At 45.6% G+C, this 20,695-nt stretch overlaps 1 protein-coding gene across 3 annotated transcripts in view; it reads left to right on the top strand.

Moving 5' to 3' along the window:
• The window catches only part of NLRP1 (NLR family pyrin domain containing 1), a 57,466-nt gene extending 37,839 nt beyond the window's left edge, over window positions 1-19,627 (top strand). Inside the window, exons 12-16 of one of the 3 annotated variants that reach the window (XM_071219308.1) lie at window positions 10,443-10,702; window positions 11,268-11,393; window positions 13,738-13,879; window positions 15,880-15,924; window positions 16,375-19,627. In XM_071219308.1, coding sequence (XP_071075409.1) covers window positions 10,443-10,702; window positions 11,268-11,393; window positions 13,738-13,879; window positions 15,880-15,924; window positions 16,375-16,691 — 890 coding nt within the window. In that variant the 3' untranslated portion in view covers window positions 16,692-19,627. The remainder of the gene's footprint in view (window positions 1-10,442; window positions 10,703-11,267; window positions 11,394-13,737; window positions 13,880-15,879; window positions 15,925-16,374) is intronic. The other 2 variants (XM_045198898.3, XM_045198897.3) reach the window with 2 other exon arrangements.
• Window positions 19,628-20,695: the final 1,068 nt, after the last annotated feature.

Here is a 20,695-nt window from a genome sequence, read left to right as displayed (position 1 = left end):
TAAAGGAGAACTTCCCTAATCTGTCAAAGGAAATAGACTTCCAGGAAGTCCAGGAAGCTCAGAGAGTCCCAAAGAAGCTGGACCCAAGGAGGAACACACCAAGGCACATCATAATTACATTACCGAAGATTAAACGCAAGGACCTACATCCAAGATTACTGTATCCAGCAAAGCTATCATTTAGAATGGAAGGGAAGATAAAGTGCTTCTCAGATAAGGTCAAGTTAAAGAAGTTCATCATCACCAAGCCCTTATTATATGAAATGTTAAAGGGACTTATCCAAGAAAAAGAAGATAAAAAATAGGAACAGTAAAAATGACAGCAAACTCACAGTTATTAACGACCACACCTAAAACAAAAACAAGAGCAAACTAGGCAAACAACTAGAACAGGAACAGAACCATAGAGATGGAGATCACATGGAGAGTTGTCAATAGGGGAGTAGGAGGGGGAGAGGGGGGGAAAGGTACAGAGAATAAGTAGCATAGATGATAGGTGGAAAATAGACAGGGGGAGGGTAAGAATAGTGTAGGAAATGTAGAAGCCAAAGAACTTATATGTATGACCCATGGACATGAACTATAGGGGGGGAATGTGGGAGGGAGGGGGTGGGCAGGATGGAGTGGAGTGAGGGGGGGGAATGGGACAACTGTAATAGCATAATCAATAAATATATTTTTTAAAAAAGAAAAAATTCTCAAAGCAGCCAGGGAAAAATGAAAGTACCTATAAAGAAAGCCCGTCAGGTTATCGTCAGGCTTCTCAACAGAAACTCTACAAGCCAGAAAAGAGTGGAACCAAATATTCAAAATACTAAAAGACAGACATTACCACCCAAGGATAATATATCCAGCAAAGTTATCCTTTAAATTGAAGGAAAAATAAAGACCTTTCCAGGCATACATAGCTCAGGAAACTTATCACCAGAAAAACTCCACTGCAGGAAGTACTTCAGGTAGAATAACTACCTGAAACAAAGAGTAGAAGCTCACAACACCATGCGTAAGATTGAAAAAACAAAACAAAACAAAACAAAAAAACCTTACAGCATAAACAGGGATACTCTGTGACAACAAAAACATAAAAGAGGAGGGTGCAAAAATTTGAACTGGCAAAGGAGAATGGAGATCCGATACATTCAAAAGAAAAGAAAATCTGCTGTAAATATGCAACTTTTAAAATAAACTTAATGGTAACACACCCACCAAAAAAAAAAAAAAAAAAAAAAAACACCTGAGAAACATAGCTTTAAAACAGAGGAAACAGAGTAAAGAAGCATGGAATACCACCAAACAAAATCAATTGGCAGAAACACAAAGGAAAAGAAACTATGGAGGCACAGAGCTACCAGAAAATAAAGGATCAAATGGCCACAGGAAATCCTCATACATCAATAGTTACCATCAATGTAAATGAACTGAATTCACCAGTGAAGAGGTGCAGACTAAGAGACTGGTTCAAAAAACAAAACCTAATCATATGCTGCCTTCAAAGACACATCTAAGCTGCAAAGACAAAGATAGATAGCAAGTGAAATGGTGCTAAATAATTCTCCAAGCAAATAACATGCACAGAAAAGCATCTGTAGCCATACTTATATCTGACAAAATAGATTTCAAGATAACAAAGGTAAAAAGAGACAAAGATGGACATTTTACAATGGTAAAGGGACACTATGTCAACAAGAAAACACTTCTTAATATGTAGGCACCCAATCAAGGAGCACCAAAATTTATAAAGCAATTACTCACAAATCTAAAGGCAGAAATAGACCAAAACACAATCATTTTGGGGGACCTTAATCCTCCACTGACAGCTCTAGATAGATCATTCAAACAGAAAGTCAATCAAGAATTATCAGCCTTAAATCACACATTGATCAGATGGACATAATAGACATATACAGAGCCTTTCATCCCAGATTATCAGATTACACATTCTTCCCCAGTGCACACTGGACATTCTCAAGGATAGACCCTATGCTGGGTCACAAAACTGGGCCTCAAAAAATGCAAGAAGAATGAGCTTATACCAACCATATTCTTTGACCACAAAGCCTCAAAATTAGATATCAACTGCATAAAGGAAGTAAAGGAACTCACAAATATGCAGAAGTTAAACAACACACTACTAAAAAGTGACTGGGTCAAAGAGGACATAAAAGGTGAGATCAAAAGACATGTACAGACAGATGAGAATGACAATACGACATATAAAAACTTCTGTGATGCAGTGAAAGCAGTAGCAAGAGGGAAGTTTATATTATTACAGGACTATCTCAAGAAACAACAGAAATTCCAAATAAACTATTTAACATTACACTTTAAAGATCTAGAAAGAGAAGATCAAAGGCAACTCAAAATCAGAAAAAAAAGAAATGATAAAAATGAGAGCAGAATTGAATGAAATGACGAACAAAAAGACTACATAACAATTAATAAAACAAAGATCTGACTCTTTGAAAAGATTAATAAAATTAATAACCCCGTGGCTAGACTCACTAAGGAATAAAGGGAAAAGACCCATGTAAACAAGATCAGAAATGAAAGAGGAAAAGTTTCTACAGACACCACTGAGATACAAAGCATCACGCTGGTGTGGTACAAAAGACTATAGGCCACCAAATTCAATAACCTAGAACATGGACAAGTTCCATGGAAATACATAACCTTCGTAGACTAAATCATGGAAAACCAGAAAATCTAAATAGACTGATCAGCACAAGGAATTTAAAACAACCATCAAAAACCTCCCCAAAAATAAAAGTCCAGGACCAGACTGATTCACTAGTGAATTCTACCAAACATTCACAGAAGATCTAAAACATATCCTCTCAAATGCCTCCAAAATTTGAAGACATATCCTGACATATTTGATGAGGCCAGCAGAACCCTGATACCAAAACCTGGCAAGGATAACACAAAGAAAGAAAACTACAGACCAATATCTCTGATGATTACACATGCAAAAATTCTAAACAAAATACCAGCAAATCAAATACAACGATACATTTCAAAATAAAATATCATAATCAACTGGGGTTTGTCCCAGGGGTAAAAGGATAGTTCAACATACACAAATCATTCAGTATAATACACCACATTAACAAAAGAAAGGATAAAATCATACAATTATATCAATAGATGCAAAAATAGCATTTGATAAGATACAATATCCATTTATGATTAAAACACTCAATAAAGTTGGAATGGAAGGAAAGTATCTCAACATAATAAAGGCCATGTATGACAAACACTCAGCCAAAGTCATACTCAATGGTGAAAAACTAAAAGCTTTGCCTCCAAAATCAGGAACAAGACAAGGATGCCACTCTCACCACACTCATTCAACATAGTTCTGGAAGTCTTAGCTAGAACAATAAGTCAAGAGAAAAAAATTTAAAGCATCCAAGGGAAGGAAGAAACAACAGTGTCACTTTTTGCAGATGACAGGATTCTGTACATAGAAAACCCAAAAGACTCCATCAAGAATTATTGGAAGCAACAGACAAATACGGTGAAGTTGCAGGATACAAAATCAGTGTACAAAACCCCACTGCTTTCCTGTATACCAACAAGGAAGCTTCAGAAACAAAAAAGAATAAAACAATTCCTTTTGCAATTGCAACCAAAGGAATAAAATACCTGGGGATAAATTTAACAAAGGGTGGAAAAGACCTAGATACTGAAAACTACAACATATTATTAAAGGGGATTGAAAAGATACAACAAAATGAAAAGGTGTGTCATGTTTATAGTTTGGCAGGATCAACGTAGTTAAAATGACCATATTACCCAAAGCAATGTGCATATTTAATGCAGCCTCCACCAAAATCCCAATGTCATCTTTTAAAGAAATAAGACAAAAAATCATCAGATTTATATGGAACCAAAAAGATCCATCCCAAATAATCAAAGCAATTCTGAGCAAAAAAGAACAAAGCCAGAGGTATCACACTACCTGATTTCAAATTGTACTGCAGAGCTACAATATTCAAAACAGCATGATATTTCAAGAAAACCGCACACAGACATCAGTGGAACAGAATGGAGAAACCAGATATAAAACCACAGGTGTATGGGCAGGTAGTTTTCAACAAAGGAGTCAGAAACATACAATGGAGAAAAGAAAGCCTGTTCAATAAATGTTGCCAGGAAACTTGGAAAGCCACACGCAAAAGAATGAAAACAGATTATAGTGTATCCCCAAGAACAAAAATTAATTCAACATAGTTCAAAGACTAAATAGAAGATCTGAAACAATAAATTACATAGAAGAAAACATAGGTACTAAATTTGACCTTGGTCATTGAGAACTTTTTATGAATTTTATGCCAAAGGCAAAGAACATAAATGTAAAAATAAATTAATGGGACTGTATGAAACTAAATCTTCTTCACAGCAAAAGAAACTGACAACAAAACAAAAAGGCAACCAAACGAATGGGATATGATATTTGCAAACAACAGCTCCAACAAAGGTTTACTGTCCAATATATATAAAGAACTCATAGCCCTGGCTGGAGTGGCTCAGTGGATTGAGTGCTGGCCTGTGAAGGGAAAGGTTGCTGGTTCAATTCCCAGTCAGGGCCCATGCCTGGGTTGTGGGCCAGGCCCCCCACAAGGGGCACATAAGAGGCAACCACACATTGATGTTTCTCTCCCTCTCTTTCTCCCTCGCCCCTCTCCCTAAAATAAATAAATAAATAAAATCTCTTTAAAAAATAAAGAAAGAACTCATAAAACTCAACACCAAACAAACAAACAATCCAAATGAAAAGTGGGTGCAGGGCCTGAACAGACATCTCTTCCAAGAAGACTACAAATGACCAACTGATATATGAAAAGATGTGCAACCTCACTAGCTATTAGGGAAATGCAAATCAAAACTACAATGAGATATCACCTCTCATCTGTTGGAATGGCTGTTATCAACAAGACAAGTAATACCAAGTGTGGGAGAGGTGGTGGAGAAAAGGGAACCTTCATTCCCTGCTGGTGGGAATGTAGATTGGTACAGCCACTGTGCAAAACAGTCTGGCAGTTCCTCAAAAATTTAAGAATAAAGTTACCACATGACCCAGCAATCCCTCTCCTGTCTACCTACCTGAAAATCAAAGCACATGTATTCACAAAGGCATATGCACATCTCTGTCATTGCAGCATTATTCACAGTGGCCGAGACAGGGAGACAACCAACATGTCCTTTGATAAAGGATTGGATAAAAAAGATGTGGCTCATATTCACAATGGAATACTACTCAGCCACAAGAAAATATGACGTACTGCCATTTGCAACAATGTGGGTTAACCTTGAGAATATTATGCTAAGTGAAGCTCAGGCACTGTAGAGGCCCATTCACATGGGAAAGTTGAGGGCAGGTGCTGCGGGCTCCAACAACAAGCTGACAGGTAACTTCCTCCCGCCTGACCATCTGTAGACTGATGAATAAGCCACCACAGCAAACATCCAGCTCCTTCTGTAAAGTGAGACCTTGGTCCAGGGCATCTCCAAGGGCCCTGTCAGGGAAACAGGGGCTTGGCCAATGGAGTCATTACATTCAGCTCTGATCATCAATGGGAGAACCTGGTCTACCCTTGAACTGGAATGCTTGGGGCTACACTGCCACTCCCTGCTCACACCACAGTATTCCATGAAGACAGACTCATGTGTGTAAGGCCTGGAACCCAATGTAACAACGGGGCCTGAGAGGACAAGATGTGCCTCAGCTCCTGCTCCCAGCCCCCCAGTCACACCACTGACTCGGGGTTGGTGAGCTAGGCTCAGCCTGTGATGAGGACACCCTAGCCTTGGCCTCATCTGTCTCATGCTTCCTTCTGGTTGGCCTGAAAAATAGAATTTGCCCAAGGAAGAAGAAACTGTCCAACACAAGGAATTTGAGCTTGTGAGACTGAAGGCCACATCAGGAAAGGAGTGAATTCACCAAGTGGTGGCACTTTCCTTTGAGGGACCCTGGGACATGGTTTGTGATTACAACTGTGGACAATTACTGAGCATTCTTTGTCTGATATCATGCAAAGCAGGGCCATGTATATTCATATCATCTTCATTTTCCTAATGACACAGTGCACTAGGAATTATGGCTTCCCCCATTATGCAAATGAAGAATCAAAGCACAGAGAGGCGAAGATTCTTGACCAGAGGTGGGATTCTAACCCAGGTACATGACCACCAGGAAAAACAGCTCCACGCACACTCACTCAGGTCTGCCCAAGCCCATATCCACCAGCTTTCTCTAGGCTACATTCTGGACCTCACCCTGTACCCAGACAGACATGTTCTCTTGGGATACTGCACAAAAGCGCACACAGTCTCATTGTAGCTCACGGAGCCAGGGCCAGCCAGGAAACCAAGCCCTTTCTAGGTTTTCCCTGTTTCTGTTGCTGGTGCTGAAGCTTCTGTTTTCCTGGAAACCATGACCCCAGGGCCTAACAGTGGCTTCACTTAGGAATTGGGCACTGGTTGACTTTTTTACCTTCTTTGGTGAGCTCCTACATAAAGTTCTTAACCCTCTCAGTCCCAGGCAAGCCGGACAGTTAGTCACCACAGCAAGAAGGCCAGTTGGATGCACACACAGCTCCTTCCAGAATTCAGTCAACATTAGAGAGGCACAGAGTGTCTGCAAGGGCCGCGGACTGTAGTCAGAGTGCAGGGCTCCCATCCCAGGGCTCTGCCTGGCTCGTCCCTTGGGAAAAACACATCCCTCCACAGGTTTTAGTGTCCTCATCTGGCACATGAGGACATTGCCATTCTGTGGAGGGGGAGGTGACCTCATCCACCAAGTGTCACCACAGCAGTGCCAAGGGCACCGCCTCTTAGAGAAGCAACTGTACAAAATATGGCAACTTGTAGATATGCTCGCATCCTTTCACACACTTTTCTCATCCCTTGGGGCTTATCGATTCCAAGGTGCTACCCCAAGGGAAATAGAAAAGTTCTCTGCAGAAACATGTGCGCCACAGGACTGTTTATCATGGAAGCAACCTCAGCTCTGAAACAAGAAGGGAGCGGTGAACCAGGGATGCTGCATCACTAGCAGGGATCATGTGCTACAGGCCTTAGAAAGGTCTGCAGGGGCTTGTGACAATTCAAACCAGCATGGGAAAGAGAGGAGACAAAGTTCCTTGCTGTAATGGAGACATGAAGAGGTCCTGCTGGAGAGAAAGACTCATGAAACAGGGAAAGATGGTAATGACAGTTGCACTCCTTGGAGAGATGAGAGGTAAATTCTTCTGCATTTCATCAGGCAGTGTACACCACTGTGGTATTATTTTTCTTGAAATGTAGAAACATTTTTTACAGTGGAACCTCATTTCTGGAACTTAATTTGTTTTGGAAGGCTGTTTAAGAAGTGACTTCTTGGAAAACTAAATACACCTAAGAGATGTATAACTGATTATACAGGTATCAACACAAAAGGGCTATTGGGTTGAGAATTGAAGTTTTCTTTGACATCTGAGACATTTTTACTCTGAAATATTTGTTTGGAAACCTAATTGTTCGATATGGAGATGTTTGAGAAGCAAGGTTTGAGAAAACTTAAGTAACGATCTCCACAGTCCTTCCTGGGATTTACATCAATCAGCAATGTTCCCATTGGTGCCCATGCAGACTGAGGGCCTGTGAGCCTTCCTGAATGTCCTTCAATTGCCCAGAAACCTCCTGGATTGCAGCAGTTGCCAGGCAACGCAGGGTTGGAGCCAGGACCTCTGACACCTGGGCCAATGTCTCTCCCACTACCAGCCTTCATCCCTCAAGCTCTCTCTCATTGCATCAACATTTGCATGTGGTGCACTGGTCATAGTCCTTGGCTGCAAAGAAAACAACACTGACTGACTTAGGCAGATAATGAATGTCTAGGGAGTATATTGAATAGCTCACAGACATAACAAATGATTAGGCAACCAGTCTTAAAAAAAAAGGGGGGGGGAGTTCTGGCCAAGATGGAGGCATAGGTAGAAACACTTCACTTCTTTGCACAACCAAAAGGAGGATAACAACCAATGTAAAATCAATAAACAACCAGAAGTGCCAAAAAATCAAACTGCATTCAAGTCCGACAACCAAGGAATTAAATAGTCAATCAGACCAGTAGGAGGGAGATGGGCTGACGTTGAGAACCTGGGGCAAGGCTTCGGACCACGTGGGTGGGGCTGGCTGAACAGGAAACTGAGACTCAGAGCTGACTGTGGACTACAGCAGGGGTTGCCATGGTGGGAGAAACTCCCAGTCTCACATAAGAGTTTGTTGGAAAGTGGGGCTAGAGCCCAGCAAGCAAGCTGCATTGTTCCCTCTCGGACCCCTCCCCCACAGACAGCACCACAACCCAGCAAAGAGGGTTGCCCTGCCTGGGTGAATACGCAAGGCCCTGCCCCCTTATAACTTAACAGGCGAGACAAACAAATATGGCCCAAATGAAAGAACAGAGCAAAACTCCAGAAAGAGAGCTAAGTGATGAGGGGATAGCCAACCTATCTGATGGAGAATTCAAAACATTGGTAATCAAGATGCTCACAGAACTGATTGAGCTTGGTCGAAAAATGAAAGAACAAATGAAGGCTACCCAAAGTGAAACAAAGCAAAACATTCAGGGAACCAACAGTGACAGGAAGGAAACTAGGACTCAAATCAACAATATGGCACAAAAGGAAGAAATAAACAGCCAACCAGAACAGAATGAAGAAACAAGAATTCAAAAAAGTGAAGAGAGACTTAGGAACCTCTGGGACAACTTTAAATGTTCCAATATCCAAATTATAGGGGCGCCAGAAGGAAAAGAACAAGAGTAAGAAATTGAAAACTTAGTTGAATGAATAATGAGGGAAAACTTCTCCAATCTGGTGAAGGAAATAGACTTCAAGGAAGTCCAGGAAGCCCAGAGAGTCCCAAAGAAGTTGGATCCAAAGAGGAACTCACCAAGGCACATCATCATTAAGTTACCCAAGATTAAATATAAAGAGAGAATCCTAAAAGAAGCAAGAGAAAAGGAAACAGTTACCTACAAAGGAGTGCCATAAGGCTATCAGCTGACTTCTCAAAAGAAACCTTGCAGGCAAGAAGGGGCTGGAAAGAAGTATTCAAAGTCATGAAAGGCCAGGACCTACACCCAAGATGACTCTATCCAGCAAAGCTATCATTTAGAATGGAAGGGCAGATAAAGTGCTTCCCAGATAAGGTCAAGGTAAAGGAATTCATTATTACCAAGCCCTTATTATATGAAATGTTAAAGGGACTTATCTAAGAAATTGAAGATCAAAACCTATGAAGAGTAAAATGATAACAAACTCACAACTATCAACAACTGAACCAAAAACAACAACAACAAAAACAAATGCTAAGCAAACAACTATAACAGGAACAGAATCAGAGAAATGGACATCACATGGAGGGTTTTCAGGGCAGAGGGGGAGGGAAAGAATAGGGGGGGAAAGGTACAGGGAATATGAAGCATAAATGGTAGGCATAAAATAGACAGGGAGAGGTTAAGAATGGTATAGGAAACAAAGAACTCAAAGAACTTATATGTACAACCCATGGACATGAACCAAGGGTGGGAGGGAATGCTGGAGGGTTGGGGGTACAGGGGGGAGGGGGGATAAAAGGGAAAAATTGGAAAAACTGTAATAGCATAATCAATAAAACATACTTTTTAAAAGAAGGTATATGGAAGGGGCAAAAAGAGGGCAGTAACAAAAATGCTGAGAGGTCAAGGCTGTCACACGTAAGATGGAGAGACATCTGCTGCAGACACAGCCCCTGCAGGTTGCCCTGCCACGGTGGCTACTGGACTCTTGAATCCATGGCTGCTGCCAGAAGAATCTTTGTGTCACCACCTGTGCATCACCACCTCCAGATCAAGGTCCTGGTTAGGAGCATCCACTTAGTCAAGTCCTGGTCATACACCTGTGTCATCCCTTCCTGAGAGCAGCAGCTTCCCAAGTGGAATACCAAGCTTGAGTCCTGCCAAGACCCACACAATGAGGGTGAAGGAGGTTCTTCCACAAAAGAAGGATCTGAAGGGTTCATGACAAACACTCCACAAATGTACACTACCCATGCACACTCCATTTCCCACTGTAATTTTTCCTTCCTGTTCTCTACCTGCCAGAAGTCAGGCCTGCAAACTTCACTCAGCAGACCTCATTGTTACAGAATCCAGCGCAGATAACCATGGGGCAATCGTTTCCCAAATCAAAGACCAAGGCTGAATGTAGGTTTAGATTGAGGGGTTTCCGGAGGCGCTCCCTGTCTAGAGAACCTGTACCAGCAGCTCCAAAAAAACCCAAGCCCAGTCCTGCCAGCTCTCCTAGCTGGGTCCTGCAGCGAGGCCACTGAACCTGCACCTGAGGACCACACTGCCCCTGCCAAGCCTGAATCCATGCAGGCATTAAATCCTTGTTTCTCAAATTCATTCTTTTCAGGAAAAAATATGGACATATCCTGGTTCCAAGTGGCCCACATGAAAGAGGAGGGGATAGACCTGGAGAAGCCAGCCAGGGTGGAGCCACACTACGTAGTCCTGGAGAATCCCAGCTTCTCCCCCATCGGAGTTCTACTGAGAATTATCCACTCTGTCCTGCACATTCCCATCACCTCCCGTGTGCTGCTCTACTATCGCCTCCAGCATGAGGAACTCACCTTCCACCTCTACCTGATTCCCAACGACTGCTCCATTCACAAGGTGGCACCAAAGCTGGGCCAGGGTGGGCTGACAGAAACATGACAGGCACCCACACAGCCCCTGCGATGGGTCAACGGGGCATAAGGATCAACCTCTTAAAAATAGGAAAGTTGAAGACGATGAGTAAACATGCCCCTCCTTAGCCATGGACTGGTCTCCAGGGTCCCTCAGGCCTCCCCCAGCTGGGTTCACTGCTCCCTCACTCACCATGTACTCATCACTCATCAGTCATCACTCACACTTCATCAGCCTCTTTCCAGGGGTCAGAGGATGGGAGGGTTCCATATCCAGAGCTGTTCTCTTCTTCTATCCTCACTTCTTTCCTAGCCTTGCCAAAATCTGGCCCAGTACATGACAGAGGCAAACCGTGGGGCTCTCCATGTAGCAGTCGGGGGTGGGGGTGCAGGTAACCAGGGCATCAATATACCATGGAGGGTATAGACCCCTCCTTACACAGAAACAAGTGAAGGCAACACCTCTCTTTGTTCAACCAGATTTCACAGGGCGGAATCTCTGAGCCACATCCAGACTACCCTCCCTGATGCGTGTTCTGTGTGCTCCCTAGGCCATAGACAATGAAGAAAAGAAGTTCCATTTTGTGCAACTACACAAGCCGCCCCCGCTGAGCTCGCTCTACATGGGCTCCCGATACACTGTGTCTGGTTCAGAGGAGATGGTAATAATCCCTCAGGTGAGCAGCCCCCAAGTTCCCCCTCCCTGAGGTCAGAGGTCATGCTTGGGAATAGCTGTGGGGCCAGTCAAAGGGCTTTCCCAGGACAGGCCCAACTGGGGTACAGCTGACAGCAAATGGGATTTGGGGTGAGAGGGAAGGCTTCAAAGATTGGGAGAAAGACAGCCAGTAGGAGTGAGGGTCACCTTCAGCATAGGGACCACAACAGGGTGGACTTAGGGGAACTGAGAAGGGTTGGGCTACAGGGTGTCAATGATCTCCAAGTACAAGCACCAGGAACACACCCGTAGGGAACACACCAGAGTCAGTTCTCATCATAGCCTGAGAACATGCACCAGTGGGAACCGTCGGCTGCTCAGGTCAGGGTCTCAGAAAGAACCTGTCTGTGATGTGGGACGTGGGTGGGTAACCCGGGGGAAGATCTAAGGAAATGGAGGTTTGCTCTCCATCTGGTGTTGTCAGAAGGCAGGGAAATTCGGTCGTGGGAACCTCAGTGACTTTGTCTCTGGGGACAGCAGACTCAGCCAGCACAAAGCCACAATTTATGAAGTAGCGGTCACGAGTGTAGAGGGGCGGGATGGTGTTTGGCATTTTGTGGGCTGCACGGCACCCTGTCTGAAAGGGACATTCAGAGATTGTGTGTGCAGAGCCAGAGGACAGCGCGGCTGAGGTGGCAGCACAGATGCGTTAGTAACAATGCTGAGATCCAGCTGTGAGCATCAGACCAGTTCCTGGACCTCAGGGGCTGGCTTTGTCCTCTCTCTGTCTCCCCTTCTCACCAGAGGTGGAGGTGGTCAGACACTGGACACTCAGCCGTGATATCCCCGTTTTCACCTCAGCCCAGACTATGCTGCTCAGGGTAAGAGCATCCACGGAAGGACAGTCTGTAGTGGAACCAGGGTCGACCCTTTCCCTTCTGTTCTCAGACGAGTCCTCGAACTCTCTTAAGTGGCAAAGGCAGACGGAGTCGATGTGCAGTGGTCAGGAGGGAGTGATATGTGACCTTTCAGTAGGGACACGTGAATCCAGGGATGAATACCTTACAGTTTCCTGCTGTGTCAGTTGTTAACAAGGGAGGGGAGACAGGACTCAGTCGTTCAACAAACGTTTACCCACTGCCAACTACATGCGGGCTCCACTTGGACGGTCACTGAACAAGACAGATAGGCCCTGACCTTGGGATGATGACATCCTGGTGGGTTGAGACCTACATAAATAATTAAAGAAATAGTGACCAAAACCCACAAAGCACTGTGGGAAAACTCACCAGGCCATGTGGGTGGTCTGTGGAGGTGTCTCTGTGGCAGCTACAACTGAGCTGAGACCTGAGTGACAAGATGGGTTCTGGTGGGTGGACACTGTGACAGAGCCCTACAGGAACAGAAGCAGAGAGGAGCAAGCACCCTGCACCTCCACATGACAAATTGGAGATCAGTATGGTGGAGCTCAGTGACTGCAGCAAAGAGAGGAAGTGGATGGGGTCACACAGCAGACAGAGGTTTCCTGGGGCCCATCAACCATGTTGCCCTGGTGTGGAGCTTGGATTTTGTTCCAAGTGCAATGACAGTGTCTTAGAGGGTCTTACCTGTAAAACGAGAGTGATTGAGTTTCATGCAGATGTCTCTGCCTGCTGGGTAAGAATGGGTGATAAGAAGTTAGGAATGAAATCAGAAAGACGAGTCTAAAGGCCCTTGCATAGGGCAGGCAGGAGCTGATGGAGGCTTGACTAGGGAGGTAGCAGTGGAGATGAAGATAAGTTGATGGACTCAGGGACAGGTTGCAGGTAGAGCCAACAGGACTTGGTGATGGGAGAGAAAGGCAGGAGTTAGGGATGATGCCTAAGTCTGGAACATGAGGGCTCAGTGGGTGGTAGTGCCATTTACTGAGTGTGAGAAATGGGGAGGTGGCATATTTGAAATACAGTTGAGAATCAAATGTCTCTCTTGAGTAGGATTTAGAAAAGGGGGCAGATATGTTTTCTCTTGGTTCAAAGTGGCTCAAACTTAAGATCCACTGAGAAGACAGGCTGTGGGCTGGAGAAATGAGGATTTGGCCTCAAGATGGGGGAGGAGGAGGAGGGCGAAGGATCTGGTTTAGGATGTGTGAGCACTACCCTGTGGATGAGTCCTGACTCATCCCTGGGGCACCCAGCTGTGTCCTCTTTCTTCTGGGTCAGAATTTGTGGGAAGTATGGAAAAGAGCAGAGCCTGATGTGGTGATTAATTTAAGTACAGATCATGCAAGTCTCCACATGGGGTTGAGCAGGGCCAAGAAGGTGTCAGGTGGGGAGAGACCTCACTTGCAGGATGAATGGTGGCTTCTCACACGATGACCCCTTCCACAGGAACTGGAGCTCTGCTATCGGAGCCCTGGGAATGCGCAGCTCTTCTCTGAGTTACACGTTGGCCATTTGAAATCAAAGATCAGCCTGTACCTAAGACACAAGGAAGATGGAACTCCAGTATGGGAGACCTTGGTGAAATCAGGTAAAGTCAAGACAAGTGCAGGGAGCTCAGAAAGTCAGTTACAGAATGTGTGTGTGTGTGTGTGTGTGTGTGAGTGAGAGAGAGAGAGAGAGTCTGTATTATCACAACTTGCTGAGGAGAATAGCCCAGAGAAGTTAAAGTTTCTAGTTACATAACAATATTGTGCATGACCACAATCTGAACTGAAACTAATCCAGCTCTAAACTCCATTCCCCGTCCCATGCACGATCATGTCTCCCCACTGCCCTGTATTAACAGAGTTTGATACCCATAAGTCCTCTGGCCAGTTTTCCCATAACAGATTGGATGTGAGCTGAAATAATAACTGGATGATTATATGGATTATACTGGATTATTATACTGGATGACACGGGATTATACTGGATATACTGGGTAATTATACTGGATTGTATGAATTAAGCCAATTTTGGCAAGAGCAGAAACTCTATCCTGGGTCCTTAAGCTTTCTTCATGGTAGACAAGAATTAAATAATAAATTTTCAGAAATGAATGACACTTTACAGTCTTCAAGTGAGCACTGACTCCCCCAAGAATGTCCCCTAAACATTCCTTGAAGGGACAGCTAACGCTTGTCTACTGTTGCAAAAAGTTGGATCTGCCTCCTGAGCTGCTACCACGGCTTCCCAGAGCGGAGAAGGGAAACAGGTTTCACTCAGTCTCACTTGGGCGCCATCGCAGGTGTGCACTAACCAGCCCCAGTGTCAGGCCTGGGTCTGAATCCCACTCTGGCACCTACTTGCTGGGTGATTGTGGGAAATTAACTCATTTGAGTCTCCAGTTCCTCATTTATAAAATGAAGACCATAATACCTAATATATTATTGCAGAAAAAATTAAGTTACTGATGTATCTCATGCAGTGGTCTTTAATGAATATAGCAATATTCTAATATTTTCTCTTACTAAGCTAGTCTTTTTCTCGCCTCAGTCTTAATTCTCCCCCGGGAGCTGACAGAGGCTCTATTTCCATCTCTATGGAAAACCCTTCAAATACTGATCCTGGCCTCCCTTAACTCTCTTACTATGCAACTTAAGCACCTCTAGTCCCGTCCATCATTCCTTTTTATTTTGGTTTTTCAAAACTTTGCCATCCCAGTCACCTTGCTCAGCAGATGTGCCCATTTGAGGATGAGTCAGAATGGACTGTAAGGCCGTCCAGTCAGCATGGGGGACGTGGAACTCCCCCTCCTTCCATCCACAGGGACCTGATGCTCCCAGTACCACAGCCAGAGCTCCCCTGTGCTTGAGCTCACCTCCCACACTGTCCCCTCACACTGAACTTGGATGGCCCAAACTCTCAGGCCATGTCCACAGGAGCTGCTCTGGACTCCCCCATCTTCTCCTTACACAAGTAATTGTAACACCCTTCATTCATCATTGTTACTGTTTTCTGTTTTTCCCACTGAAATTAACCCATTATTCCCAGTGCTAAGATTTTCTTGATCTTGATTCTTGATTCTGACATCAAAATCCAAAATAAACAGAGTGAGTCTAGTGGGCAGGGCAGGGGAGAGTAATCAGGGGGAAATGGGGACAACTGTAATTGAACAATTTTTTTAAAAAAGAGAAAAAACCAGTGTGAGCCTAGAAGGCCAGACAAAGACAAGGAGGTGGACTTCCACTCGGAAAAGGAGATCTCATAGTTGAAGCTTTCTACCTAGAACTCAGTTATTCCTCCCCCAGGGTTCCATTCAGGCCAACACTAAAGTAAACCATGTTTTCAGTGTTCAAGTAGAAATTATTCCTTCCCTCTCTCTTTCTCTGTCTCTCTGATCATGGCTTCTGGGCTTCCGATTCCCTGAATACATGAGGAACGGGCTCACCTGCAACCCTTTCTCTAAATTCTGTTAGAATGAGTCTGTAATTTATCCTAAGAACCCAATATCTCAGAAGTGAGACATGTGTTGCCGTTTCAAGGCTTCCCGTTGGTGTTAATAACTACCACTGTTACAGAAGCTTCTTCCTGTCTGTTTTCCTCCAGGAGACCTCAGACCTGAAGCTACTCTGGTCCCTCCATGCCATACAGGTCAGTAGCAGCTGTTGGAGACCACAGGAGCCATGGCTGCTCTGGGGTGTGCTATCTGCTCCTGGAGAGGAGGGAGGAGAGAAACAAAGGGACTCTATCATTGCAGACTTTACAAGGGATCAGACCTAGGAGAGTGGTGTGTGCCCCAGGGCAGAGTCCTTCCCATCCTCCTTATGCTTGCCCATGGAGACCCTGGTACCTTCCACAGAACAAGCTCCAATGCCTCCATCATGAACCCGACTCCACACCCAGCTCCAGGAGAAGGCTGGGCTAGAAGCTGACATGAGGGGGGCAGAGATATGGACCACATGTCTGGTGGTCCATGTTTACATAGAGGGAGGTCTCGGAGAATCGGGGAAGATGAGCGCAGAGTTAGAGGTGGGGAATCAGAAGTAGAGGCTGTAGTGGAAGTTCTTCTTAATTTGCTGCAAACCTCACATTCACCCTCAGATTCCCCAGCTCAGCTGCACTTTGTGGACCAGCATCGGGAGCAGCTGGTGGCTCGAGTGACCTCAGTAGCCCAAATCCTGGACAAGCTACATGGACAGGTGCTGAGTGACGAGCAGTATCAGAAGGTGCTGGCTGAGCGCACCAATCCAGACAAGATGAGGATGCTGTTCAGCTTCAGCAGCTCCTGGAGTGAGACACATAAAGAAAAACTCTACCAAGCCCTGAAGGAGACCCATCCTCACCTGATAATAGTTATCTGGGAGGGATTGGGCCATGGAGGAGAACGGGGGTGCTCCTCACCTGCTTGTAAGTCCTGACTCTCCTGACCACTCTTTGGGTCTCAGTTTCTTCACCTCTAAACAAATTACCCTCTGACCTGCCTTCTATTATGAAGTTATGGAACTTCGGTGGTGCCTTTGCTGGGCATTATATGCCCATGCCCAGGATTGCTCCGTGGGCATCCAGACTGCCTCCCTTGGCTTCCACAGGCCAGCACTCCAGGTGGGATGGCAGCATCTCAGGAATGCATATGCAGCTGGCAGGACACCTGCAAACCTTGTAGAAGCCTCACCCACGATCCTCGTCCAGTGGCCACCACAGCCAGGCTGAGAGCCCTCTCTGTGCCACCCACATGCAGGGAGAATTAGGGGAAGAATGGAGCTGGTACCTCTGCCGGAGATACACCATGGAAATGGACACTTTGGGGGTTTTAAATGGCTTCTAAATAGGGGCAAAAACAGATATATTTTTACTTGTCAATGTTGAGCTTGGATTTTCTCTTAGTTCAAGTTGTGCTTTGTAGTTTTTGAAGTTTAGATGGATTCCTAGAGCCAGGAGACGGTGAAGAAGGAGGCCACAGGGGGAATGGCATCTAGGCCTTAGTTGGGTGACTTCTGCTGTGCACAGTGATTCCATGTCTTTGCAACTGGCTTAGGCACCTCTGCCCGGTGCTCCTGGAGCACCCTGAGTCCCCCACCCCATCAGAACCCTCAGCACTTGGCATCATCCCGACTGCTGCTCTCCTGGTCTCTCCACACCAGATGGCAAGCATCCTGCGGACAGGGGCCATGTCTCAGCAGGTCAGTGCCAGTGCCTGGGGCAGTCCCTGCCACACAGTGGGTGTGAAGTGAGGGTTTATGAATAGGTAAATGATAAAGGGACATTCCCCAAATATATCCCTTAATTCCCCTCCTGGCCTCCAAGTGTCTTTGGAATTCAAAGATCCACCCTAGCAATAATTCCCCCATTAATAGGCTACCCTCATTGGCCCCAGTGAATCGATAATCTTAGAATTAAACACACTGGTGTTGAGTTACCATTGTACCAATGTTGTTCTCACTGCTGAGAGCAAAGCTCCATTGCAATACTCAGCAGCCCACATTGGTTGTTAGGGATTTGTTAGGGTTGTTAGGGTTGCAGTCTGCACTCCCTCCCCACCATGTCCCCCTCCTCCCTCAGAGTCACTTCTTCCTGCCATCTACCTGGGCCTCACCCGCTTTCTTTACCCTCCCTCTGCCACACAGCTGAAGGGGTCCATTGTATGGTCTCCCCGACTATGATGCTTGTTATGAAGATTAAATGAGATACATGTATGAGCTGGGATCAGTGTTCAGCTCCAAGAGAGCATGTAGTAAGTGTTAGGCATAATCTTTCCATTTCACTGCTCATTGGGTGGGTGCAGGACACCTGTACTTGAAAAGAATGTTCTTTTCCTGAGATTCAGGGAGCTGTGGCTGCTTCTGGTCCCAGGTAGGATAAGCCTGTGCAGAAGGGAAAATATCATCAGGACTCTGCACCCAGGACTCTGGCGCTCCTCCTCCAGGGACAAGGAAGCGGGCACAATGAACTTGCTCTCTGAATGTAATCCAGACCAGCTGCCCTGTGGGCCGTTTTCTGCTGCATGTGGCAGGCACGTGACTGGGCTCTGAATTTGAAGTCCTCGGTGTTACTAAGTGACAAAAATCTGCCAGTATGTCACAGAGCCTGTTTCTTCACCACACAGCCAGGGCCCTCCTGTGAGTCCGTGAGAAGCATGGAAGAGCCTTCTCAGGACAAATCTATTTGTTCCTGTTACCTTGCACTGGGCATCCCGTTGAACAGGACAGAGCCATTTATGGGTTCTAATTTAGTTCATTCTCAAGGTCAAACCCAGATTCTCCTAGAGCAGGGGTGTCAAACTCATTTTCACCAGGGGCCACATCAGCCTCGTGGTTGTCTTCCAAGGGTGAATGTAATTTTAGGACTGTGTAAATGTAACTGCTCCTTAGCTATTGGCAAGGAGCTCAGCTGGCACTGCTGCCCAGTAGAAACAAGGTGCCAGGCCAGATAAAAAAAAAGGTGGAGGGCTCGATTCAGCCTGTGGGCCTTGTGTTTGCCACCTCTGTCCTCAAGGAAGCTCTACTCTCCACAGGAAGCTAATGGTGGAGCCTGGCTGCTCAGGGCCTATCCCACACACTGTCCTCCAAGTTTTAACTCCCAGCTGGGGCTGTGATGGTTGTTGGGGCCACATGTTCACAGGGTCATGGCAGGCAGGTGTCTGGGGTCAGCCTCCCAATTCCTGCCATGCCATCTCTAAGTGGGGCAGGTCAGTGAGAAGCTAGAAAAATTCCTTGACAGTGGTATGAGGGAAACAGAGACAAAACAGTTAAATGAACAGCTAAGCAATTAAATCCAGATAAGAAATCACAATTCCCTATTTTCCCTAACCAAAGCCACTTGGCTTTCCCTAAACCAAAGCAGATGGTTTACCACTGTCCTCCCCAAGTAGACACTGGGTAGCTTATGTCACCCTAGTCAGGGAGAGAGATTACAGAGACCCAGTTTGTGCCATTAGTGCCAGTCAAACTCCCAAACGAATAAAGTCAGAGGAATTCAAAAAATCCAATCAGAGCCAGGCAAATACAGCATAGAGGGTAAGCTGAACAGAGAAAGATCCTACACCCCACTATACCTCACTTTGATGCATCAGCATATTAAAGGACACACCTGGGAAGGTGGTGAATGTTCTGATTGAGACCTCCCCTAAAATTCCCTCCTCCAGAAAAACAGATAAAAACCCTCAAGACTAAAGACCCAGTGTGCACCCTTCCCCCTCCACCACCTTTCCTCAGGAGCGTAATGTTACATTCTTTCTCCTAAGCTCTGAAAACCTCCTCATGCCTACCTTTTCATTGAGCCATAAGCAGCCCCACCTCGGCTCCATACTGTTACCCTGACTTCCTTTCCTGAGTCTAGGCAGCCCAGCCTAGGCTCACTGCTGTTACTGTGTCCAGCTCCTTGTATTAAGCCCTTCCTTTGGTTCACTGTCCCAAGCTTTACTAAACATACTCTCAAAATCACCTGGACACCTGTCTGGAACTCTCTCTGCACAAAGGCAAGAAATCATATCCCGAGCTGTGCCGGGACAGACCTGCTTCAGCCCCGTCCTGGCCCATTATTGATGACATAAGAAGTGCCTGATCTTTGGAGCGACCCAAATTGCCTTCAACCATGGCTGAGGGTATGAGGACATTTTCCGTAGCCCCTGGATGTGTTCAAAGAGCGAGAAAACATAGGCACCGGTAAAGCTGACCCAGACAGGTGAGAACACAGAGGTTACAGTCTGCTAGTGCAACCACCCATCCCTGACCTATTCCATACATATTGCATGTATAAATCACATAACCTTAATGACAAGTCTGCATTAGGGTTCTCCAGAGAAACAGAACCAATAGGATGTGTGATGCAGATCCTGGCCCGCAGGATCCGGTGTTGTGGCTGCAATATACAAATACACACGAACTACAGAAATCCTGTGGAGAAAAAGGGACGGCATGGCCACTCTATAAGTGAGAGAGGGTGAGAGGGGTAGAGAGAGCCCAAGAGAGGGAGAGCCAACCCACCCCCCCACCTCACCTGCACAGGCTTTTATTGCTTTTCTGGGCACATTACATCAAGGATGGTCCTCATTTACTATGCACAGGTTCACCACAGGTGATTACCTTTTAAGGACAACAAAGGACAGAATACTGCTAATTACTTCAAAGAGAAGGATGTTACAGCTCAAGGGGGAAGTTGCTCACACTCCATACTTGGGTGGTTTAGCACAGACTTTAGGAAGATGAAGCTACTCAGTAAACATTTGCTGCCTCAATTCAGGGTGAGGGAGTTTTAGCAAGAGCAAGTCTCATAGCAGCCTAGGTACAATGCAGGCCTGATTTCCCATGGGAGAACCTATCCGTGGACGTGGGCCCTGCCCACCAACCTCGCTTCCCCACTGGCTTTTCCAAATGGGGGCTGAGCCACATTTCCCATGTGTGGAACAGTTCCCCACAGATGTGTG

The sequence above is a fragment of the Desmodus rotundus genome, chromosome 9 (genome assembly GCF_022682495.2).
Source record: "Desmodus rotundus isolate HL8 chromosome 9, HLdesRot8A.1, whole genome shotgun sequence".
NCBI classification, from domain to species: domain Eukaryota; kingdom Metazoa; phylum Chordata; class Mammalia; order Chiroptera; family Phyllostomidae; genus Desmodus; species Desmodus rotundus.
The sequence above is the reverse complement of the archived record's forward strand: the minus strand, read 5'-3'. Positions and strand labels throughout refer to the sequence as shown.